Below are 26,330 nucleotides of genomic sequence, written 5' to 3'. Positions count from 1 at the left end.
TTCATTGCCTTTGATTTCCTTTCCTTTGTGTTCACATATAGTTTTTCTACGATTTAACGGCGAATGATGCTGTGTTACCTGTGATATGTGGTGCTTCCTTGATCATATAAGCTACTGGGTTGTTGTTGTTGGTTGTTCTAACTCCTCCAGTTATAGTTTTGGCAGCTTTTTCTCTTTCATAAAGATGCTGCATGTTGATTTGTGACGTACAGATGTTGGATCTTAATTTGAACAGTATTGTCACAGCAAAATAATCTGGGCCTATTAGCTGTCCAAACTTTGGCTACATGAAAAGTGCAATACTGTTCATATAACGGTGTTAGTGCAGGTTTTCAGTGCATATATGTAAATCATGAAGCTCATCAGCATTTCCTGCGTTGTGGGAAAATTCTCAGCAACAAAAGAGTGATCAAATGAAGATCCCACATCTGTATTATGTTAAGCTAAGAAAACAATGTGATTGTAAATATATAATAGCTACGGTATAAACAACTCTATACTTGTCGATTTCTCCAATAACACCTTGAATCTACACCCAAAGAACTCAGACACACACATGCAGTCAAATAAGCCATCAGTGCGTATTTATGAATCTGATCTCATTGCATTGCATGACGATCTGATCTAGGACTTGCTAAAAACATTCTGTCCTGTAGCCTCTCCATGTTAACACATGACAATTTTGAGTAATGTGGTTTCAGTTGATCTCTCTGCTCCCAGCGTCTCAGAGCAAGATCATGACACGGCTTTAATGATCTGGGATCAGTGGACGTGACGGGCTAATGGAGGGACCCCAAATCCCATACAGCCACACAAAGGAGAAGAGGAGAGCATAGAGAGATAGATACACTCTGAGGCTTTCACATGTGGCTTTAGACTGTACTGTAATGTGGCTGGCTGTGTGACCTATATTGCAAGTGATCTCCCTCTCTTCTCTCTCCAAAAGAAAAATCAAAAGTTTTAGATTTTTAAATAATGAGGTGGCGGAAGGCGGCATCCGTGTGAAGGTTGTTCAATCTTAATGTCCTCCTATTGCTGACAGCCCTCCACACTCTGATAAAGGAGCTTGCACACCTTTGATCAGGCCTGCCGACATGTGTCGACAGAAGCTGCGCGCTGGTTAAAATAAATTCTTCATTTGAACTTGGGGGGGTGGGTGGTGGGGGGGTTTAGGATGGCGAAGTAGGGGAGGGCTGGGGAGGGAGGGACCATCTACAAGATCTGAATCTCTTGGAAATGAGAGAAAATGAGTATGGAGATGGATGAAAAGATAATGACGCTTGCTTTCAGCTCTGAGGTCTTTCGCTGCACAAAGAAGGACTCATATTGAACTTTATTGGAACTAGACGTGCAGTACAGACAGAGCAGGAGCGGGGCGAGAGCATGGCACCACCTTGGGTGATATTTACTGCAATGTCTTCACCCTTTATGTTGTGGATGGATATGAATGAATTTGAGTGCTAAATAACCGAGAGCCCTCCAGTGAAGCATTGAAAGAGCTATAGTGTCTAACTCTCAGAAAACATCTCCCTGTCTCTCGTGCCCCTTTGCTCTGCTTCTCTCGATATCTCTTTCTCTCTCTCCATCTCCATCTCTGTCTCTCCATCTCTGTCTCTCTCTCTCTCTCTCTCTCTCTCTCTCTCTCTCTCTCTCTCTCTCTCTCTCTCTCTCTCTCTCTCTCTCTCTCTCTCTCTCTCTCTCTCTCTCTCTCTCAACCCCCACCTCTTCCTTAATTTCTCTCTTTACCTCTCCCTCCTCTCCTCTCCTTCCCCTCTCCCCATTGCCAGTATGGCCCCACCTGTCTCTCTAAGTGCTCAGTAGGGGGGACGTGGGGGGCCCGGCTCTGCTGGAGCCCTGCTGGTTCCCTGGTTTGGGTGAAGGAGAACATCAATTAAAACATTACAAATATTTAAGAGCAGAGCTATTCAATAATATGAAGGTGTGGGGTTCAGGGGGGTTTGGGGGCCTGCACCAACAAGATATAAGTTGTGGAATAATAAATGTACTTCAATAGACAGCCTAGAGGGAGAGGGATGAGAATGGACCCCAGGAAGGCATTTATGGGCAACTCAAAATGGCGTCAATCGCTGTCCCCGAATTTCACATTTTGATTTATTAATCATCTATGAGCTTTTAGCTCCAAATCGTATCCTCTGTAGCTTTTGAAAATGTATAGACAATGCAGTTTATTATGTAGATGGTTTTTGTCATCTTATTGAACAAATATCCAGATATCCACCTGACCTCAACATATATGGATTTTGTGTATTAAATACAGATTAAGGCCTTTTTTCCCCCATCTCATGAATTCTGATGACCCTGATGACCCTATACTGACGTGAGCAATGAGCATCCATTAAAACTCAGAACTTACCTCAAAATGCAAATACCTCCGCACCAATGGAAGCCAAAAATGGCCACTGCAGCACAAAACCATCTGAAGAATCTTCATATTCCACAAATCTATGCTATCTCCTGTGTGTGATTGTCAGCCCCTCCAAGCAGCAGTAGATGTATTGACATTCTGTCCAGCCTGTAGAGACCTGGTATAAGAGGATGTCATGATCTGATGGATTACTGTAGGAGACTCCGAGAGACTCCGAGAGGCTCAGAGAGGCCCAGGATCCTCGGTATTGATCTGGTGATGTGGTAGGCTTCTAATCCCTGGTCCTGGGATGGCCGTGACCTTGTAATGTCACTGTCAAGCCCCCCAATGTTCAGCACTTTACCCAGACAACAACAGATCAGAGGGGGGGGACTATGGGGTCCATCTGCTGTACAGAGAGCCATGACCCCAGATTAGATCCACATTAGTGGTGTCAAATCGCATGTTTTCATAGGATAATTTAAGGTTGTATTTTTAGCCTTTTACTGTGCATTCCTAAATGAGTAACCCAAAACATAATCTGACTTCATTTACGGAATGGCCCACTATAACCATTCAATAGACAAAAAAATGTCATGAGAGGCTTCCATTAATTGAGTCTTTAACAAAAAAAGCATTTCATTTCACTAGACCTTTCGGTGCCTGTGAAAAGTTTCTCAGCCACAGTGTTTTTCCTGGCACATTTGGAGCTGTACTCTGCTCTGCTGCCGAGCCTGTTAGTGTGGATGAATCATTAGTGTATATTGTGTGGCGTTTGGCCTCAGTCAAAAGCAGTATTCCCATCAGAGGGCTCGGCGAGGCCTGCATCTGCGAGGATTGGGATTTTAATTTTCTTGAAACACCTTCTGTTCTGCTGTGGTCCCAGTGGGAACCACAGCACTGATATTTTTAGAGGGCATGTTCCGAGAGCCTCCGTCGTCAAGAGGGAAGGACAATGGTGGGTGTGATGTTACATCAATATTTGGCTGCAAGTGGAGAGGAGTGGAGTGAAGAGGAGAGTATTGGGGTGGGAGGGGGGGGGGGATTCTGGGTGGCCTTGATGAGTTCTGGAACATCTCTCCTCTGAGGAACATCTTAAGAGCACCCCACTGACCGACCAGTACTTTAAAATGGCCAACATGTAACCCACATATGTACAACCTGGCTTCATGCCAACACACTGCCACAGACACGTTAGTCCACTACTTCCTACCCAGCCCAGGTCCTTAAGCGGTCTTAACTGTGTGCTAAGCAGAAAGACTGAAAGGAGGCCTGCTCCTAATGTTCCCTCCAGAGTTTTCAGATGATGTGCGAAGAGAACTGGCAATGGGGCTCAAAATGGCTGCCAGTCAGGGTAGGGAGGGCTCCTTCTACTCCCCAGAAAGCTATGGGAGTTAGACCGGTGGGGGCCATGATTGTTTAATTGTGAGTATGTCTTTGTAATCAGCCTTATTGTGTTGAAGTGGGAGAGACACAACAGGGGAGAGAGAGAAAGGACTGCAGGCCATGCTGCCTGCTGAATCTGAGAGATGCTGCCTGCTGAATCTGAAAGATGCTGCTGATATTGTCCCTCCAGTTTACCATATGTGTTTTGTTTTTTACTGTTCTCGAAATGGAGATGTGTAAAATACATTTGCAAGCGATGCAGAATTTGTTGTGTTGTAATAGTGTTGTAGTGTCACCTGGATATTGGTGCAGTCTGTCTGTCTCCCTGGGTGTTTATAGTTTCCTGGTTCGTAGAATGGTAGTCCTGGTTCATGGTAGTCAGCCCACCACTAGCACTGCTACAGGACAAAGCCAACAGGTGCCAAAAGTGCAGATGGATTGAAGAATATATTGATGAGTGCGACACGCGGCTGCCTGCGAGCAGAGTTGAATAATGCAGAGAAGTGTGTCGTGACGACGGGGTAACACACACCAATCTCAGCCCTGCATATTGCTCTCTCCCTCTCTCACTCAACCACTCATGTACTCTTCCTCTCTCTCTCTCTCTCTCTCTCTCTCTCTCTCTCTCTCTCTCTCTCTCTCTCTCTCTCTCTCTCTCTCTCTCTCTCTCTCTCTCTCACTCAACCACTCACATACTCTTCCTCTCTCTCTCTCTCTCTCTCTCTCTCCATCTCTCTCACTCAACCACTCATGTACTCTTCCTCTCGCTCTCTCTCTCTCTCTCGCTCTCTCTCTCTTTCTCTCTCTCTCTCCCTCACATACTCTTCCTCTCGCTCACTCTCTCTCTCTCTCTCTCTCTCTCTCTCTCTCTCTCTCTCTCTCTCTCTCTCTCTCTCTCTCCATCTCTCTCACTCAACCACTCACATACTCTTCCTCTCCCTCTCTCTCTCTCTCTCTCTCTCTCTCTCTCTCTCTCTCTCTCTCTCTCTCTCTCTCTCTCTCTCTCTCTCTCTCTCTCTCTCTCTCTCTCTCTCTCTCTCTCTCTCTCACTCAACCACTCACATACTCTTCCTCTCTCTCTCTCTCTCTCTCTCCATCTCTCTCACTCAACCACTCATGTACTCTTCCTCTCGCTCTCTCTCTCTCTCTCGCTCTCTCTCTCTTTCTCTCTCTCTCTCCCTCACATACTCTTCCTCTCGCTCACTCTCTCTCCATCTCTCTCTCTCACTCACCCACGCACATCCTCTTTCTCTGTCTCTCTTTATTTGCCTGTAGTTCCAGGTTGGATGTCTAGATTATATGGCTAGTTCCAGTCTCCTTTGACACAGCCAGAGTGATGCAATTCAGCATTCTCATGTGGAAGTCTCATATTTTGAAGAGCAGGCAAGACCTGCAATCCTGAATTTATTAACAACAAATATTCCCATCAGTCTAGTTTCATATACTGTACTTTTACCTGGTTGAAGGAGGGCAAACAAATCGTAAGACCATTTTAATAACATAGGAGTGTGTCTGTGTGTGCATTTTGTGTATGTGTGTGTTTGCGTGGTGGGTGCTGTGTGTGTGTGTCCGTTTCAGTGTGTCCTCACTCAATGTTACAGCGTGAGTGCTTGAGTTACAGTCATCCAAATGTAACCTGTATCTTTATTACACATTTTATTATTGTTTTATTAAAAGCAGAGTTTTTGTCACCCAGAGGTCGCCTCTTCACTTCGGGTCACTCACCTAACTGTGTTGTGTCGTGTCATTTCCTGTGACTCCCAACAGATCCAGAGTGTTCTCTCGAGAGGGAATTGGAGGATGGTGAGGCTGAGGCCGGGTCTAGGCGTTTGAGGAAGAGGCTTCTCTCTCCAGAGGAAGGCAAGGAGGGGGAGGACGACGACGAGGAGGCCGCGCTGCACAGCTGCGACAGCTGCCGGCAGGTGTTCGAGTCGCTGAGCGATCTCACCGAACACAAGATTAATCAATGCCAGCTGACAGGTAAACAACGCTCAGCCCACCGAGCCCTCCTCCATTCCCTCTACTCTTCAGCTCTACCTCTCCCATTCCAGTCAACCCACTGGAGAATACCGGCATACACAGTGTGCTGGGTGCAACACACACCACACATAAGGGACTTTAGTACTAGTCTACCTTCGATGAATAGTGCATGCCATGAAATTGGTGGATGTCCAATACGACACACTACACAAATGGAGAGGAGAGGAGAGGAGAGGGGACAACAACCCATATCTTTATTCATCACCACCATAATTACCAATCACACACACAGAAAATCCCCCTTAGTTTTGCAAAAATCTGAGTATTTAGGCACCACACTACACTCCACCAATCCACAGCAGTCAGATTCTCCAGTAGTCAATGCCAATGTCATTGAGTCCTCACGAGTAACCAGACCTCCTCTGTAAGTGGATCCCTACGGTAGTGAGGTCCCTCCTGTTACAGTGGAGGAATCCATTTCTACTGGGACCCTGAGAGGGAGAAGAGAGAAGGAAGGGTGCCATTGGCAGACTGTCATTGAACATGTGATGGATGAAAAGAGCACTGCTATAAATACTCTGACAAGGTGGCTCAGAGAACTAATGATGTGAGCTGCTGAAGGTTTCCTCCATGTGATTCTCATGGAGTTGGTGCCCTCCTTTATCCCCGTCCTGTCCAGTCCTGTCCCATGTTGAGAAGAACAGTCTGTGAAGATTTAGACTTCCTTTATTTTAGGAGTATAAAATGTAATTGGGAGAGGGGGGATACATGAAGTATTACCCAATCAGACAGCAGTACAGACTCTCCTCCGTTTATACTCAGACATAGTTTCATTTCATATTTTGCAACCTGCAACCAGCCGACCACAATAGGGTAGGACTGCTTCAGAGTGGTCTCAGATTTCCAAACAACCAGAAAGATATCCCACATCAGTGTTACAAATATTTTCTATTGACTGGAAGCCTGTCTCACTGAATGGAGTTGTTTTTGTCTGTGTCTCTGCATGCTCCCTCACCCGCTCACACCTTTGTGGGTGGATATATGTACATCTATGTACAGTACCAGTCAAAAGTTTGGACACGCCTACTCATTCAAGGGTTTGTACGCTAGCGTCCCACCTCGTCAACAGCCAGTGAAACTGCAGGGCACCAAATTCAAAACAACAGAAATCCCATAATTAAAATTCCTCAAACATACAAGTATTTTACACCATTTTAAGATACACCTGTTGTAAATCCAGCTACAGTGTCCGATTTCAAAAAGGCTTTACGATGAAATCACACCAAACGATTATGTTCGGTCAGAGCCAAGTCACAGAAAAACACAGCCATTTTACCAGCCAAAGAGAGGAGTCACAAAAAGCAGAAATAGAGATACAATTAATCACTAACCTTTGATGATCTTCATCAGATGACACTCATACGACTTCATGTTACACCATACATGTATGTTTTGTTTGGTAAAGTTCATATTTATATCCAAAAAGTAGTTCCAAAACATCCACATCAATTTACAGAAATACTCATAAACATAAACTCAATAAACTTTGCTAAAAAATACAACTGTCATGCATGGAATTTTAGGTCCACTTCTCCTTAATGCAACCACTGTGTCAGACTTCAAAAAAACTTACGTAAAAAGCACACCGTGCAATCATCTGAGTACAGCGCTCAGAGACCAAAACAACCCAAACAGATATCCCCCATGTTGTGTAGTCAACAGAAGTCAGAAATAGCATTATAAACGTATACATTCACTTACCTTTGATGATCTTCATCAGAATGCACTCCCAGGAATCCCAGTTCCACAATAAATGTTTGTTGTGTTCGATAATGTCCATCATTTATTTCCAAATACCTCCTTTTTGTTCGCTCGTTTAGCCCAGTAATCAAAATTAATGAGGCGCGATCACTAGGTACAGACGAAAATGCAAAAAGTACTGTTACAGTCCGTAGAAACATGTCAAACGATGTATAGAATCAATCTTTAGGATGTTTGTAACATATATCTTCAATACTGTTCCAACTGGAGAATTCCTTTGTCTGTAGAATTGCAATGGAACGCAAGCTAACTATCACGTGAACGCGCGTGGTCAACTCATGTCTCTCTGGCAGACCTCTGACTCAATCCCCTCTCATTCGCCCCCACTTCACAGTAGAAGCCTCAAACAAGGTTCTAAACACTGTTGACATCTAGTGGAAGTCTTAGGAAGTGCAATATGACATTAGACACTGTATATTTGATAGGCAATGAGTTGAAAAACTACAAACCTAAGATTTCCCACTTCCTGTTTGAATTTTTTCTCCGATTTTTTCCTGCCATATGAGTTCTGTTATAGTCACAGACATCATTCAAACAGTTTTCTATCCAAATATACTAATTATAAGCATATTCTAGCTTTTATGGCTGAGTTGCAGGCAGTTTAATTTGGGCACGCTTTTCATCCAAAATTCCCAATGCTGCCCCCCCTACCCTAGAGAAGTTAAAGTTGAGCCAGCAGCATACCAACCTTCTGAATCTAAGCAGGGTTGGTCCTGGTCAGTTCCTGGATGGGAGACCAGATGCTGCTGGAAGTGGTGTTGGAGGGCCAGTAGGAGGCACTCTTTCCTCTGGTCTAAACAATATACCAATGCCCCTCTGCCCTGTGTAGGGTACCGTCTTTCGGGTGGGACATTAAACGGGTGTACTGACTCTCTGAGGTCATTAAAGATCCCATGGCACTTATCGTAAGAGTAAGGTTGTTAACCCCGGTGTCCTGGCTAAATTCCCAATCTGGCCCTCATACCATCATGGTCACCTAATAATCCCCAGTTTACAATTGGCTCATTCATCCCCCTCCTCTCCCTGTAACTATTCCCCAGGTTGTTGCTGCAAATGAGAACGTGTTCTCAGTCAACTTACCTGGTAAAATAACGGATAAATAACATTTAAAATAAAGTAGCCACCCTTTGCCTTGATGACAGCTTTGCACACTCTTAGCATTCTTTCAACCAGCTTCACCTGGAATGCTTTTCAAACAGTCTTTAAGGAATTCCCACATATGCTAAGCACTTGTTGGCTGCTTTTCCTCCAATCTGCGGTCCAACTCATCCCACACCATCTCAATTGGGTTGAGGTCGCTGGATTGTGGAGGTCAGGTCATCTGATGCACCACTCCATCACTCTACTTCTTGGTAAAATAGCCCTTACACCGCAAACCAGATGGGATGGTGTATCGCTGCAGAATGTTGTGGTAGCAATGCTGGTTAAGTTTGCCTTGAATTCTAAATAAATCACAGACAGTGTCATCAGCAAAGCACCCCACACCATCACACCTCTTCCTCCATGCTTCACCATGGGAAGTACACATGCGGAGATCATCCGTTCACCTACTCCGCATTTCACAAAGACACGGCAGATGGAAATACAAATCTAGAAATTTGGGCTCATCAGACCAAAGGGCATATTTCCATCAGTCTAGTGTCCATTGCTCGAGTTTCTTGGCCCAAGCAAGTCTCTTCTTATTATTGGTGTCCTTTAGAAGTGGTTTCAAATCAAATCAAATGTTATTGGTCACATACACATGGTTAGCAGATGTTAATGCGAGTGTAGCGAAATACTTGTGCTTCTAATTCCGACTATGCAGTAATATCTTACAATTAATCTAACAAATTCACAACAACTACTTTATACACACAGATACACACAAATGTAGGGATGAATAAGTATATCTACATATAAATATATGGATGAGCGATGGCGTGCGGCATTGGCAAGATGTAGTAGATGGTATAGAACAGTATATACATATGAGATGAGTAGTGTAGGATATGTACACATTATTAAAGTGACAATATTTAAAGTGACTAGTGGTACCTTTATTAAGTCAATTTATTAAAGTGGCCAGATATTTGAGTCTGTATGTTGGCAGCAGCCTCTCTGTTAGTGATGGCTGTTTAACAGTCTGATGGCCTTGAGATAGAAGCTGTTTTTCAGTCTCTCTGTCCCAGCTTTGATGCACCTGTACTGACCTCGTCTTCTGGATGATAGTGGGGTGAACAGGCAGTGGCTCGGGTGGTTGTTGTCCTTGATTATCTTTTTGGCCTTCCTGTGACATTGGGTGGTGTAGGTGTCCTGGAGGGCAGATAGTTTGACCCCAGTGATGCATTGTGCAGACCTCACTACCCTCTGGAGAGCCTTGAGGGCGGTGCAACTGCCGTACCACGCGGTGATACAGTCCGACAGGATGCTCTGTAAAAGTTTGTGAGTGATTTAAATGACAAGCCACATTTCTTCAGCCTCCTGAGGTTAAAAAGGTGCTGTTGCGCCTTCTTCACCACACTGTCTGTGTGGGTGGACCATTTCAGTTTGTCTGTGATGTGTACGCCAAGGAACTTAAAACTTTCCACCTTCTCCACTACTGTCCCATCGATGTGGATGGGGGGGTGCTCCCTCTGCTATTTCCTGAAGTTCCTGAATCTACTTTATTTTGTTGACGTTGAGTGTGAGGCTATTTTCCTGACACCACACTCTGAGGGCCCTCACCTCCTCCCTGTAGGCAGTCTCATCATTATTAGTAATCAGGCCTACCACTGTAGTGTTGTCTGTAAACTTGATGATTGAGTTGCAATCGTGCATGGCCACGCAGTCATGGTTGAACAGGGAGTACAGGAGAGGGCTGAGAATGCACCTTTGTAGGGCCCAGTGTTGAGGATCTTCACATTAAAACTTGTTTTTAAACCACTCCACAAATTTCATGTAAACAAACTATAGTTTTGGCAAGTCGGTTAGTGCAAAACACAAGAAATTCTTTACAAACATTTGTTATTTCACTTATAATTCCCTGAATCACAATTCCAGTGGGTCAGGAGTTTACATACACTAAGTGGACTGTGCCTTTAAACAGCTTGGAAAATTCCAGAAAATGATGTCATGGGTTTAGAAACTTCTGATAGGCTAATTGACATAATTTGAGTCGATTGGAGGTGTACCTGTGGATGTATTTCAAGGCCTACCTTCAAACTCAGTGCCTCTTTGCCTGACATCATGGGGAAATCAAAAGAAATCAGCCAAGACATTAGAAAAAAGCAGTAGACCTCTTCAAGTCTGGTTGGGAGCAATTTCCAAGCGCCTGAAGGTACCACGTTCATCTGTACAAACAATAGTACGCAAGTATAAACACCATGGGACCATGCAGCCGACATACCGCTTAGGAAGGAGATGTGTTCTGTCTCCTAGAAAAGAACGTACCTTGGTGTTACCTTTTGAAGATGCTGGAGGAAACAAGTACAAAAGTATCTATATCCACAGTAAAACGAGTCCTATATCGACATAACATGAAAGGCTGCTCAGCAAGGAAGAAGCCTCAGCTCCGAAACCGCCATAAGAAAGCAGGACTACGGTTTGCAACTGCACATGGGGAAAACGATTGTCCTTTTGGAGAAATGTCCTCTGGTCTGATGAAACAAAAATAGAACTGTTTGGCCATAATGACCATCGTTATGTTTGGAGAAAAAAGGGGGAGACTTGCAAACCGAAGAACACCATCCCAACCGTGAAGCACGAGGGTGGCAGCATCATGTTGTGGTTGTGCTTTGCTGCAAGTGGGACTGGTGCACTTCACAAAATAGATGGCATCATGAGGGGGGAAAATTACGTGGATATATAGAAACAACATCTCAAGACATCAGTCAGGAAGATAAAGCTTGGTGGCAAATGGGACTTCCAAATGGATAATGACCCCAAGCATACTTCCAAAGTTGTGGCAAAATGGCTTAAGGACAACAAAGTCAAGTTATTAGAGTGGCCATCACAAAACCCTGACCACAATCCACTAGAACATTTGCAGGCAGATCTGAAAAGGTTTGTGTGATCAAGGAGGCCTACAAACCTGACTCAGTTACACCAGCTCTGTCAGGAGGAATGGGCCAAAATTCACCCAACTTATTGTAGGGTGCTTGTGGAAGGTTACCTGAAATATTTGACCCAAGTTAAACAATTTAAAGGCAATGCAATTCTACCAAATACTAATTGAGTGTATGTAAACTTCTGACCCAATTGGAATGTGCTTATGCTGAAATAAGTAATTCTTTCTGCTATTATTCTGACATTTCACATTCTTAAAATAAAGTGGTGATCCTAACTGACCTAAGACAGGGATTTTTTTACTAGGATTACATTTCAGGAATTGTGAACAATTTGTTTAAATAAATGTATATGGCTGAGGTGTATGTAAACTTTGACTTCAACTATATACATATACAGTGGGGCAAAAAAGTATTTAGTCAGCCACCAATTGTGCAAGTTCTCCAACTTAAAAATATGAGAGAGGCCTGTAATTTTCATCATAGGTGCACTTCAACTATGACAGACAAAATGAGGAAAGAAATCCAGATTTTTAATGAATTTATTTGCAAATTATGGTGGAAAATAAGTATTTGGTCACCTACAAACAAGCAAGATTTCTGGCTCTCACAGACCTGTAACTTCTTTTTTAATTGGCTCCTCTGTCTTCCACTCGTTACCTGTATTAATGGCACCTGGTTGAACTTATCAGTATAAAAGACACCTGTCCACAATCTCAAACAGTCACACTCCAAACTCCACTATGGCCAAGACCAAAGAGCTGTCAAAGGACACCAGAAACAAAATTGTAGACTTGCACCAGGCTGGGAAGACTGAATCTGCAATAGGTAAGCAGCTTGGTTTGAAGAAATCAACTGTGGGAGCAATTATTAGGAAATGGAAGACATACAAGACCACTGATAATCTCCCTCGATCTGGGGCTCCACGCAAGATCTCACCCCGTGGGGTCAAAATGATCACAACAACGGTGAGCAAAAATCCCAGAAGCGCACTGACCAAATACTTATTTTCCACCATAATTTGCAAATAAACATAAAAAATCCTACAATGTGATATTATGGATTTTTTTTTCTTTTTTCGTCTGTCATAGTTGAAGTGTACCTATGATGAAAATTACAGGCCTCTCTCATCTTTTTAAGTGGGAGAACTTGCACAATTGGTGCCTGACTAAATATCTTTTTGCCCCACTGTATATATTCCCACAAAATTTGTGAAGTAGGCCTTTATTACTAGAAAAAACTATTCCCCTCCACCCCTCAAAAGTAAACTCATCAGCCCCCCCAATCAATAAAACCAATATTGATTCCAGCACATTATATTTGGCATACACATGAAATCATTGCGCTATGGTCATTTTAGTACTAGTCGAGGAGGAAAGAAGCTCATGCTGTACCATTGACTTCGAACTTTATTGCCAATTATACTAGCTTTTTGATTTGTTTGATTGCTCACCTTTTTTCCTATTATGTTCTGATTGGCAACAACGGGAGGTATATTTCTATTGGCACGGTTAAAGGACTGAAAGGTTTTTTTTAGAGAGTTTTTTTTAGAGCATTTTGAGCAAAACAATAGCCAAACATGTTCTCACTCATTAGACAGGGTCATCCATTATCTTGACAGGGTCATCCATTATCTTGACAGGGTCACAATGAACAACTCGGGCATATTATTTCTCTGATAATTAAGTAAAGGCCTTTATTAATGTCAATCTCACAGACAAATAAGTCTTAATTGCTGAATGCTGGAGTTTGGCTCAGAGCCCCTGTGGAAGCCAAACAAAAGGAATGTAATTGGCATTAGGGTATTGTGATTGTGCACAACCACTCTATTACTATTCAAACAGAGAGAGAGAGAGAGAGAGAGAGAGAGAGAGAGAGAGAGAGAGAGAGAGAGAGAGAGAGAGAGAGAGAGAGAGAGAGAGAGAGAGAGAGAGAGAGAGAGAGAGAGAGAGAGAGAGAGAGAGAGAGAGAGAGAGAGAGAGAGAGAGAGAGAGAGAAGAAACTTACAGGATACTGTGTGTGTGTGTGTGTGTGTGTGTGTGTGTGTGTGTGTGTGTGTGTGTGTGTGTGTGTGTGTGTGTGTGTGTGTGTGTGTGTGTGTGTGTGTGTGTGTGTGTGCGCGTGTCTGTGCATGTGTTTGTGTTTTTTCAGTCTGGAATCTTCTCAGAGATTTCCTATGTGGCATTATGTAGACATCCATGACCAATTAATCTGCTTTATATCGACTTTCAGCTCACAGATGGATCCTTTATTAAAACCACTTTCTAATCAACAACCAGCACCTGCTGAATCCTCCACTTCTACAATCACATTTTCATGTTTTATTTTTTAGGAAATACATTAACTGGAACCAACCCTGATATTGAGAATTAGTAGGATTTTGTGGAAAGTTTAGGAAGGGTTGTTCTTATTTAGTTTGTCTCGTGAATATTTACCATACTCTATTTCAGAATGCATGCACTGGGATGTGTATACCCATGCAAGCACATACGCATTACAAACCCACAGTCCCAAACCCACACTCCCACTATCCCTTAGTAACTAAACCTTCCAACACTATCCACAGTTGAAAGAACAAACAATCTCCAAAGACCCTGCTGCTGCAGCATACAGTATCTACTAGACCACGCCCGACAGACAAGAGAGAGAGATGTAACATGTCACCCCGATCAATGGCTGCCATTGTCTCCCCACTGTCTGGCCGAGGTATAACACCTCTCTATGCACTTAAGCCGTGACCACTGCAGTGCGCTAAGGGAGCACGGGGGTATGGATTGCTTCGTGCCCTCCCGATGTGATCGGTGCTATCGATCGTGCTAATGCTGGACTGCGGAGGAAGGCGAGAGAGAGTCTGGGAGAGGGAGACGGGAGAGGAGGGAGAGTGCTGCAGGAATGTGTCCCCAGAGACAGTGTCTTGGGCTTGGGCAGGGCTGCAGGAATGCTTCCCCGGAGGGAGACTTCCAGTGTTCCAGTACAGGCTGGGGTGGAAGACAAGGCAGGGCTGGAATAATGCTTCTCCGGAGACACACGAGTGGAGAGGATTGGAGAGGCTGGGCTGGAGGAATGCTCCCCTAAAGCGTCCCTCTAACTCTGGGGTAGGACTGGAGGGGCTCCAGGGGCTCCGGGGGGCTGGGTGTGGGGGTAGATGGGGTGGGGTGGGGGGGTCTCCTCCAGGCTCCAGGATGGCTGCGGATCAGGTTTCTGTGTTGGGATCAGCATCCTGCCGTCAGGGCTTTAAGCTTCCCGGGGGAGGAGGAAGGAGAGAGAGGAGAGGCCTTTTATTCCGTAGGCCTCTCTCTCTCAATTCACTTAAATTCAAGGGATTTATTGGCATGGGAAACATATGTTAACATTGCCAAAGTAAGTGAAGTAGATAATAAACAAAAGTTAAATAAACAATAAAAATGAGCAGTAAACATTACACTCACAGAAGTTCCAGAAGAATAAAGACATTACAAATGTCATATTATGTCTATATACAGTGTTGTAACATTGTGTAAATAGTTAAAGTACAAAAGGGAAAGTAAATAAACATAAATATGGGTTGTATTTACAATACTGTTTGTTCTTCACTGGTTGCCCTTTTCTTGTGGCAACAGGTCACACATCTTGCTGCTGTGATGGCACACTGGTATTTCACCCAGTAGATATGGGAGTTGATCAAAATTGGGTTTGTTTTCAAATTATTTGTGGATTTGTGTAATCTGAGGGAAATATGTTTCTCAAATGGTCATACATTTGGCAGGAGGTTAGGAAGTGCAGCTCAGTTTCCACCTCATTTTGTGCACATAGCCTGTCTTCTCTTGAGAGCCATGTCTGCCTACGGTGGCCGAGCAATGCTATGCTCACTGAGTCTGTACATAGTCAAAGCTTTCCTTAAGTTTGGGTCAGTCACAGCAGTCAGATATTCTGCCACTGTGTACTCTCTGTTTAGGGCCAAGTATCATTCTAGTTTGATTTGTTTTTTTGTTAATTCTTTCCAATAATTCTTTATCAAGTAATTACCGTTTTGTTTTCTCATGAATTGGTTGGGTCTAATTGTGTTGTTGTGCTGGGGTTCTGTGGGGTCTGTGTGTGTTTGTGAACAGAGCCCCATGACCAGCTTGCTTAGGGGACTCATCTCCAGGTTCATCTCTCTGTAGGTGATGGCTTTGTTATGGAAGGTTTGGGAATCGCTTCCTTTTAGGTGGTTGTAGAATTTAACGGCTCTTGTCTGGATTTTGATAATTAGCGGGTATCAGCCTAATTCTGCTCTGCATGCATTATTCGGAGTCTCAATTTGGGGTTTTTGTCCCATTTTGTGAATTATTGGTTAGTGAGCGGACCCCAGACCTCACAACCATAAAGGGCAATGGGTTCTATAACTGATTCAAGTATTTTTAGCCAGATCCGAATTGGTATGTCAACTTTTATGTTCCTTTTGATGGCATAGAATGCCCTTCTTGCCTTGTCTCTCAGCTCTTTCACAGCTTTGTGTAAGTTAGGGAAAGGGAGTGTGAAAGGGGGATATCTCGTCAGTTGTACAACTGAATGCATTCAACTGAAATGTGTCTTCCGCCATTAACCCAACCCCTCTGAATCAGAATTACCTGTGATGCTGATGTTTAGGCTGAGGTATGTATAGTTCTTTTGTGTGCTCTAGGGCAATGGTGTCGATATGGAATTTGTATTTGTGGTCCTGGCGACTGGACCTTTTTTTGAAAACCATTATTTTTGTCTTGCTGAGATTTACTGTCAGGGCCCAGGTCTGGGAGAATCTGTGCATAAGATCTAGGTGCTGCTCTAGGCCTTCCTTGGTTGGGAACAGATCTAGGTGCTGCTCTAGGCCTTCCTTGGTTGGGAACAGATCTAGGTGCTGCTCTAGGCCTTCCTTGGTTGGGAACAGATCTAGGTGCTGCTGTAGGCCTTCCTTGGTTGGGAACAGATCTAGGTGCTGCTGTAGGCCCTCCTTGGTTGGTAACAGATCTAGGTGCTGCTGTAGGCCTTCCTTGGTTGGGAACAGATCTAGGTGCTGCTCTAGGCCTTCCTTGGTTGATAACAAAAGCACCAGATCATCAGCAAACAGTAGACATTTGATCTCAGATTCTGGTAGGGTGATGCTAGGTGCTGCAGACTGTTCTAGTTCCCTCGCCAATTTGTTGAAGAGGGTGGGACTTAAGCTGCATCCCTGTCTCACCCCACGGCCCTGTGGAAAGCTCTCGCGCTCACACTTTGTCTCTCCACAACTATAACAGTGTAATGGCATGTAAGAAAATATACACTCAGGACTTTACTAGCCTTTACTGTCTTTACGTAAATGAAGACAATGGCATCAGCACTGATTTTAATTCAAAAGATAGCCAATTTCAAAGTGGCTTGCCTCGCACTGTAAAATATATTATCCTACTGAACACTGCTGCTGGAGACATTTGAATATCACAGTGCTGTCATCATAGTGGCCATTCTTTCATTACTGGCCTGCTCCCTAGTGCAACACCTTTTCTTGTGTCCTTCACTAGAGAAAAGGGCACAGCTCGACCCTCAGGAGAGATCTGTGGTCTGCTATTTTAACCCTCTTTGAGATGACCTTTTTAATAAGTGTCTCTCTCTCTGTTTTCCTGCCAGCCACTGTGAAAGCAAAAAGAGCATGTCTTCTGCTTCCCTCAGATAAAGAAATCAATCATAAAAAGAGAACTGGGCCTCACATGGATTTAAATTATGTCGATTCTTTACTTTTTCTGCTCTTGCTTGTGGAGATTTAGCGATGCAGTCAACATCCGATAAAATAAATGTTTGATTTATGAGAAAAGTATATTAATGTACTTTGAGAAAATGAGATGCATTATTTCCTACCAGACAATTCAGGCAATACTGCAGCTATTTGATGGGAATTGGTAGGAACATACGTAGGAGTAGGAGGGCTGTTTCTGTTCTCTCTGTTGAGGATTTAGCGTAGTTTATTTTTAAGCATTTAGATACAGATTTAAATGACAGTAAGTCACACTGAATATGTTCGCCTTGTCTGACTTTGTACACTAACATGTTGGTTTGAAGTACATAATAGTTATTTAACATCAAGTCTTTGGGTCAGCAGCATGGAAATGTCCTGTAATAACCACAACAATGATGAACTAGTCTCTGGCAGACCGTGTTTTGTAATAACTGTTTGGCTGAACTTGGGTTTTTTTCCACTAAGAAAAAAGGCATGTATTGATCCAACAGCTGCTCTGCGGCTGCCAAGAAGAATGCGCCAATGAACTGCAAATACTTTATTTTCTTCAAAAGCCTTTTGAGACACTGAGAAAGAGAGAGAGGTGACACGAGCAGCCCTGATTAGCCCAACTCGGAGCTTTTTGCTGTTCATCAGAAATTCCGGCGCGTTTTTGCCTGGGCGTCTTGTGACTTGCCAGTACAAAGGGTGGCACAGTGATTACAAGGCTTTGAAAGGGGGAGAGGCGGTCAGGGGAGAATAGCAGCGACTTTTGGCACAACACAGCCACTGAAAAGAGACCTCATGGTAGAGTGAGCTCTCAGAATTAGGCTGGAGTCTTTCCCTTGTGTGTTTCTGTGTGTGTGTGTGTGTGTGTGTGTGTGTGTGTGTGTGTGTGTGTGTGTGTGTGTGTGTGTGTGTGTGTGTGTGTGTGTGTGTGTGTGTGTGTGTGTGTGTGTGTGCACGTGCGTGCATGCGTGCGTGTGTGCGTGCGTGTGCGCGTGTGTGTGTGAAGTAGTTGATCTGACTCCTCAGTGTAGCGGCCCCTTGTGTTTCCTCTCTGTGCGACGGAGCCAGTAACATTAACAGGAGTGTCATTAGGAATTCAAAGCATATTCCCTCTTGAGGACGCCCTCTTCCTCTCTCCCCTGTGCTTCACACCGCACAAATTATGCACCATATAAAGTATTCATTGGTCTTTGTCAGCCGTGATCTGCAGTTTCTGCAGAAACACAATCAAAATAATAATGGATGAGTCTGTTTGTTTGTGCCTGTGTAGGAGACAGACATAATTATCTGATAGCCAACTTGGAACAGCTCAGCAGATCTGCTTCTCTCTGCCCTTTTTCGGTACCTCCTTCATAATCATGTCTCAATCAATTGCCATCTATATCTATCTCACCCTCTCTCTGTCTCACTCACTCACTTACACGCACCGACACACATACCTACAATCATAGTAAACACACAGACACACACACGTGCACACACCTGCATGCTTGGACTTTCCACCGGAGACTAAACATCATTTTTAGCCCGAGGGGTTCTGTGTCTTTAACATTCATCCACATGACCTCCTTTGAAATCAGATGGTGATAGAGGAGCACGGTTGATAGGCTCATGTAATGGGAAGGATGCAGATAATATCATGTAAGTAGCCATATAATATCAGGTATATTCCGTGAAATGACGTATTTGTATTTGCAACACTGTTGTGGTTTGCCCTGTTTTTATCTATGGTCTGTTTGTCATTATCAGACACATCACTAGGATGACGTTTGACTGAGGCCCGGTCATGGTGAAGCTCTCTCTCTCTCTCTCTCTCTCTCTCTCTCTCTCTCTCTCTCTCTCTCTCTCTCTCTCTCTCTCTCTCTCTCCTCTCTCTCTCTCTCTCTCTCTCTCTCTCTCTCTCTCTCTCTCTCTCTCTCTCTCTCTCTCTCTCTCTCTCTCTCTCTCTCTCTCTCCTCTTTCTCTCTCTCTGTGGCCCTGCTTCCTCTTTGTTCACTCTCCTGCTCAGCCTCTGAGTCAGGCAGAAGAATGGCACATTAAATCTTAATAGGACTGCGTCTGGCCATGTTGAATTGCAGAGCGTGTTAAGCCGGCGCTTTCCTCCCTCTTGGCACGCGCTCGTGGAAGTGGAAAACAATTGAATAAAAGAAAACGCTCCCTCGCTTTGTAACACCGATTGACTCTGGCTGCTAGGCTGAAGCCATGAGATGACCAACTCCTTCTCCCCGACGGAGAGAGATAGAGTGTTACACACAAATGACTTAAGCCCCTGTAAAGACACCCTAACACAAATTACTTTATCCCTCACAACACATAGGCATACAGTACGATCCAAGTAGGTACAGGATTTACCCTGCCACCTACATTGAAGCCAGAACGCCGAGTTCCCTGTCTAGAGACTGAACCAAGAATGACATCAGACCTCACATAAACACTATTGCAAAACATGAACCTCCATGTTGGGGTGATGCTGCCGTGAAAAGACTAGACGCTAGAGAGAGAGGGAACAGCAGACAGGCAGTATTTCCAGCAGGGCAATGTATGATAGGATAGAGGGACAGACAGCACTGGTAGGCAGCATGGTGTATGCAGGCAGGGCATCTTTGTTGAAACGTCAGAGGTGGTAATTACCGGGTGATGGAGTTGACTGGTTGTGTGTCCAGCGCACGGTGCTGCTGAATGGGGCTGCAGGAGGCAGATAAGACCCCCGCGCTGGAGCTTATCTCGGAGAACCAAGAAGCACCATGCCCTGCCAGGCAAATCCAGAGCATGACCCACCGTCTGCATCTAGCCCCTGATTTATTAACGACATCATTAATGCCAGACAGGTTACGTGCACAGACTCTCCGACGAGTGAAAAACAAATAAAGTCTAAATTCCTAGATGCTCAAGTCAGTCGACCGCCCCAGTGCCTAAAGAGCCTAGGTACTGGTTGGTTGACGTGTTTTGAGAGTGAGGAGGTTGTGTGCCCCAGGAATTCAAATGATTGTATTTTTTTGGTTTCGCTCAAACTTGCTGCTGCTCACCAAATAATTATATAGAGAAACACAACTACACAAATGTGGGAAAAAGCCAAATAATGAATCTTGAAACATTATGAACTGTGTGTCTGAGCTATATTTTGTTTGTTTTTAATGCTCTGTGAAAGGTCGATTTTTCAGTTGTTCCACTACCTACAGACTCCATTTATTCAAGATGTGTGTGAACTTAGGTGTATGTGGTATATGTATTATAACCATAGAGGTGACATAACTACTATGCATAGCTATTCAATAATAAATATGTTAATTGAATGTATCAATAACAGCCTTATCAATTCATTTAAACACGTGGTTGTTCCTTGGTAATAAATGCAGTCCTTTACAACTCTGACCAGAAACCTTAACATTACCTCAAGATTATCTCTTTTTTCATCTGATAACATGTTTTCTTTTGCAGTCATTCTATTTCCTTTGATCAAAAATCCACCCTAACAGGTGTCTGGCGTGCCGGTGGCAAATGAACGCTCGCTAGCTTGCTCCGGTTAGAATTAATAAACAATCACGTGGCGTGTGAAACATGAACAAACACACCCAGCGCGTAATTAGCACTCAGTATTAGCATATCAAATGCCAAGGAGCTTTTCAGGGCTGCTGTGCTTTCTTAAGATACTGTGCGTCTGTCTGGAATCCGTATGGGACCAAATGAGGGCTTTGGAAACAGGGGAGTTTGCTGTACGGCACTGTGCTTAGAGAACATGGCACCTAGTCCTAAAAGAGCCCTAGCACTGGCTTTTAGACCTTACAAGCTGTTAATGCTTACTAATGAAAAGGTCACAGGATTTTTTTGCCTACGTCTGTGTGGAAATGTACTGCACATCCCCAAAGGGCTTTTTCCTGAGACACATACGGCTTTGCCAAACTGTCCGGCCAGCAATGCGGTGGGAAGGAGGGAAGTATGGAGGGAAGGGAGGGGGGCGGTGGAAAGAGTGACTGGTCCGACAGGTTTATGTGTCCCCGCGGGCTGTATTCTGTGGACCGGGCTGGACCCACAGGAAGGAACAGAGCCAGCTGTGTGACGGCATCCTGCTGGCCTGCTGGCCACTGAGCTTCAGGAACTCTGGGCCTGGATTCATAAAGTAATGTCTCAGTGTGCTGATCTAGGATCAGGTCCCCTTTGTCTATATAACCAATTATCATTATGACCTAAAAGGCTAAACTTAACTTTTACTCTGACATGTTTGTCAATACAGGCACTATCAAAGTCCCAGTGTTTCCCTACCTCCTCCAACTCCTCCACCTCACCTCCCAGGGGTTGTTGTTGTTGGCCAGGCCAGTGGGATGGTGTCTGGGGTGGGGCGGTGAGGGCCAGAGCAGCCCCCCTTCTCCAGGATGGGGAGTTCACCGCCCATCAAGAAATATTTTCTAAGAAAATACATTTGCAGTATTTTTATAATCATTTTTTAAAGCTGGAAAGTGGTTGTTTCATAAATTCATTTTTATGTGCAAGATGGGTCTTTTTCAGGGTCTCTCAGGGTACCCGCTGGATTGTGCTTTGGCAGGACAAACACCACGGTGTGTGTGTGCCCTTGTACCTAACCCATAGTGTCAGGTATCTGGAGATGTCCTCTTATGCTTCAGAGTGAGGGGATTGGCGGGGGGGGGGGGGTCTATTTACTGCTGTGAATGTAAAGGTCATCCAATCGATACATCTCACACCTTCACACTTGATTGATTGGCTGGGGGGTGTCAGCCAATCAATTTGATCAGAGATGGAGACTCTCCTAACAGATAGCCACCTGGCTTGTGGTTGGTTAGAATTCTGCAGAGGGCTGCGCTGTGTGCCAGGTTTGGCCGTGACTCTGCACTAAACTGAGGCATTAAAACCCCTGATTGAATAGTAACTCGCCACCTGTGGTACTGTAGCCCAGCGCTAAATCAGTCACTGTTTTAAAGTGAGCAAAGAACCAACCACCTGCAGTCTTCACTACGACCAACCTTTACAGCCACAATAACATCCAGCCATTTAAATCAGCTTCATTCTGTATTCACTGGATGTACACAACAACAACAAAACATCTCATTTAGAAAAATAGCTCAAAGGAAGTGTCAGCCCAGAGACACTGGGTTGTTGTAAAGTGAGAGGATTAGGACATCATTCGCCCTTAGTCAAAGCATGAGGCATCTTGTCTTTCTCCACATTGTTGGCTGGGTTTTTTTCCACAAATAGTGTCAACACACCAAAAACCTAACGTGTGATTGGATTTTAATCCGATAGCATTACTATTCCTGTTTCCCATTGGCCATCCATTACTCTCACATGGCGCCTGTGTGGGTGGTGATTGCCCAATCAGCATCCGGACCTTATTCCATAGAGTATGCTTCCGTTTGCGTCCCTTAAACCCTGTGAGATCCTCTCTCTCTCTCTCTCTCTGTACTCCACCGACAGAATGCCTAATTCCAAAGTAAACTGATTGTTCTCTCCAACAAGATTACACTGTGATGATGTTATCCAAATGAGACAGTGCTATCTGCCATGGATGCAACCAGGGCAGGCTAGGAGGAGGAGGATGCTCACCCCAAGATGACTGATCAGCATGCTAAGAGAAAGGAGTGAGGGAGGTGGGAGAAAATAAAAGAACCCTCCCACACAAGTGAGTGAGAGAGATCGAAGGAGTGCGAGAGAGAGAGAGTTGTCGGAGTAGGGGGTAAGCAGCAGAAATGTAATTTGCTTCTCACCTCAGGCGACTGGGCTCTGAGGCTAGTAAATATGCAAACATGGCCATCAATATGCACAGGCTGGATGATTACTAATCTCCACTGCAGGTCCTTTCAGGAGCACCATGTACCGTGCAATGTGAGGTGGAGGAAGAGGAGGAGGGGGCTAGAGGCCAATGCAGCCACATCTCCGGATCATTAGATCATGGTCAGATCAGGACTGGTTAGACAGAGGCTTATGAAATGTATAAGATCAGGAGTTCAATACAAGTTGGGCTCTGGGCTGCATTCAATATGGCAACATTGTGCAACAGTTATCTACATTTGGAAAACTATTTGAACATCCAGTCAATAACGTAACCCTTTAGACCCCAATATAATTCTAGATTGCTGATGTACTGTAGATTACTGAGAATTTTCAAGATTAAGAATATTTTCTCACACATTTTAAACAAACAGACATGGCTTAAAAACAAAGAACAAATGTGACAATAACATGTTAACTTAGTTTTAAAGAGCACAACCTCTTCTTTAATATGACACCACATTCATGTCAATAGGAATAACACTCATTTAGTCTTCCATTGTGTAAAAACTATTAACACTCAACACAACAAATAAACCAAGAGTATTTAAATTGTAGTACATTTGACCCAATTACTCACCTTGAGTCACCGCCCCATCCTACAAAATGGCACGGAATAGTACTTTGACAACAATTCAGTAAATGCAATAAGTATTAGATCGGAAAAGATCCAGAGAACAAATGTAAACATTGGATTGACAAAGATTCTTAATTCTGTAACATTGTAAAAATGAAAATAAACTATTTAGAGACTATTTCATAATGTAGATGACCTCTCTCAATAGGATTTAGCACAGGCCAGACCTGACACAAAATGTTGAAATAGTAGCCTTCTTTGACAGCAATTCAATGAATGCAGACACACACACAGAGAGAAGATACAAAGCACAATTTTAAAAAGTACACCATTTCCCTCTTAAGATTTGTAAGACAAAATTCACATTTCACACGGTGACTTTGGTGTTTGCATTTAGCCTCCGTCATGTCTGGAAGCACGGCCCCGTCCTGCACCGTGGCACAGAACACGTACAGCACCCAAAGGAGGTTTCTACACATCTCCCACTCTTTGCCCTGCGTCCACTATGGATGCACACCACACACCCTCTGTTGCGCCCTTTCAATTTCACCAGGGAGTGGTGTGCTTTCGAATGATGAGTAACAACTCGGTCCACACCCCCTGGTGCCATACTTTTGGGTACCCGCTTCTTGCACACTGTAGTCATCACAAAGTGGATGCACAAGCTGCATTTGAATGCCTTTATACAGTTCCTGGGAAGGGTCCTTTGCAGGTCTACTAAGGCCACCCATACTCTATATGCACTATATGGCCAAAAGTATGTGGACACCCCTTCAAACTAGTATTCCCGTTGCTGACAGGTGTATAAAATTGAGCACACAGCCACGCAATCTCCATAGACAAACATCGGCAGTAGAATGGCCGTATTGAAGAGCTCAGTGACTTTCAACTTGGCACCGTCATAGGATGCCACCTTTCCAACATGTTAGTTTATCAAATTTCTGCCCTTCTAGAGCTGCCCCGGTCAACTGTAAGTGCTCACATTGTGAATTGGAAACAGTTAGGAGCAACAACGGCTCAGCCGCGAAGTGGTAGGCCACACAAGCTCACAGAATGAGAACGACGAGTGCTGAAGCGCGTAGCGCATAAACATTGACAGTCCTTGGTTGCAACACCCACTACCCAGTTCTAAACTGCCACTGGAAGCAACGTCATCACAAGTATGACAATGCCCCTGTGCACAAAGTAAGATCCATACAGAAATGGTTTGTTGAGATCGGTGTGGAAGAACTTGACTGGCCTGCACTCTGCCCTGACCTCAACCCCATCGAAAACCTTTGGGATGAATTGGAGCGGCAACTGCGAGCCAGGCCTAATTGCCCAACACCAGTGCCCGACCTCACTAATGCTTTTAAGGCTGAATGGAAGCAAATCCCTGCAGAAATGTTCCCACGTATAGTGGAAAGCCTTCCCAGAAGAGTGGAGGCTGTTATAGCAGCAAAGGGGGGACCAACTCCATGTGAATGCCCATGATTTTGGATGATGCCCATGATGAGATGTTCAACGAGCAGGTGTCCACATATTTTTGGCCATGTAGAGTATGTATTAATATGTCACGCAACCACTTTGAGCAGCTATGTAGGTACATACAGTTTGCAGATCCAAATTCAACAGATGAGACAGACAAATTGGCAAAAGTAAAATGTTTTGTAATATCCAATTGGTAGTTACAGTCTTGTCCCATCGCTGCAACTCCCTTACGGACTCGGGAGAGGCGAAGGGCGAGTGTCCTGCCAAGCCAGCACCCAGCCCACCACCAGGAGTTGCTCGAGCACAATGGGACAAGGACATACCGGCCAAACACTCCCCTAACCCGGACGACGCTGGGCCAATTGTGCACCGCCTCATAGGTCTCCCGATCATGGTGACACAGTGACACAGCCTGGGATCGAACCCGGGTCTGTAGTGCCTTTGACCACTGCACCACTCGGGAGGCACAAAGTAAACTGTGTGGTACAAGGGTGATGAGTGAGACTTGGGGCAGACAGATTCCATGGAAACATGGGAAGGGAATACGTAGTCAGTTGCACAACTGAATTTATTCAACCAAAATGAATCTTCCGTATTTAACCCAACCCCTCTGAATCAGAAAAGGTATGTGGGACTGCCTTAATCAACATCCACGGCGCCCGGGAAGCAGTTGTTGGGGGTTAACTGCCTTGCTTAAGTGTAGAACAGCAGATTCTCCCACCTTGCCGGCTCTGGGGATTAAAACCAGTGACCTTTCGGTTACTGGCCCAACGCTGTAAACTGCTAGGCTATCTGCAGCCCTCCGGTGTGCTCTCCCTCTTTCAGTCCTTCTCCCTCTCCAACCTCCTCTCCATGTTCCTCTCCCTCCTCTTCCTCTCTCCCTCCACTCTCTTCTCGCTCCACATCTCTGTCCCGCCAATCATCTCCAACACCGATTTCACCCTGCCTTCTGCTGCTGAGCCCTGACTCTCCCCATCACTTCCATTGCTTTCATTGAGAAAGAGAGAGAGAGACAGAATTGTAGTCAGGATCATAATCTCTCTCTCTGTCTGTCTTTCTTTCTTTCACTTACACACACTCTCTACCTCGCTTTTCTTTTCCTCAGTCATACACAAACTAATAATCACCTCATAGTGGTTTCCATCCCATTACTTACTTATTTACACAGGCACGCACGCACGTACACACACGCACGCACGCACGCACGCACGCACACACACACACACACAC

At 44.5% G+C, this 26,330-nt stretch overlaps 1 protein-coding gene across 6 annotated transcripts in view; it reads left to right on the top strand.

The window, feature by feature from the left end:
* LOC118394751 (zinc finger protein 521-like) overlaps window positions 1-26,330 on the top strand; it is a 151,528-nt gene that overhangs the window by 17,967 nt on the left and 107,231 nt on the right. For all 6 annotated transcript variants that reach the window (XM_052463830.1, XM_052463828.1, XM_052463827.1 and 3 more), the window contains one exon: window positions 5,519-5,731. Coding sequence is in view for 3 of the 6 variants with exons in the window: in XM_052463825.1 (XP_052319785.1) it covers window positions 5,519-5,731 (213 nt within the window). In the remaining 3 variants the exon portion in view is untranslated. The remainder of the gene's footprint in view (window positions 1-5,518; window positions 5,732-26,330) is intronic.

The sequence above is a fragment of the Oncorhynchus keta genome, chromosome 15 (genome assembly GCF_023373465.1).
Source record: "Oncorhynchus keta strain PuntledgeMale-10-30-2019 chromosome 15, Oket_V2, whole genome shotgun sequence".
Taxonomy (NCBI): domain Eukaryota; kingdom Metazoa; phylum Chordata; class Actinopteri; order Salmoniformes; family Salmonidae; genus Oncorhynchus; species Oncorhynchus keta.
Note: the sequence above shows the minus strand (reverse complement) of the source record. Positions and strands in the feature narration are given on the sequence as shown.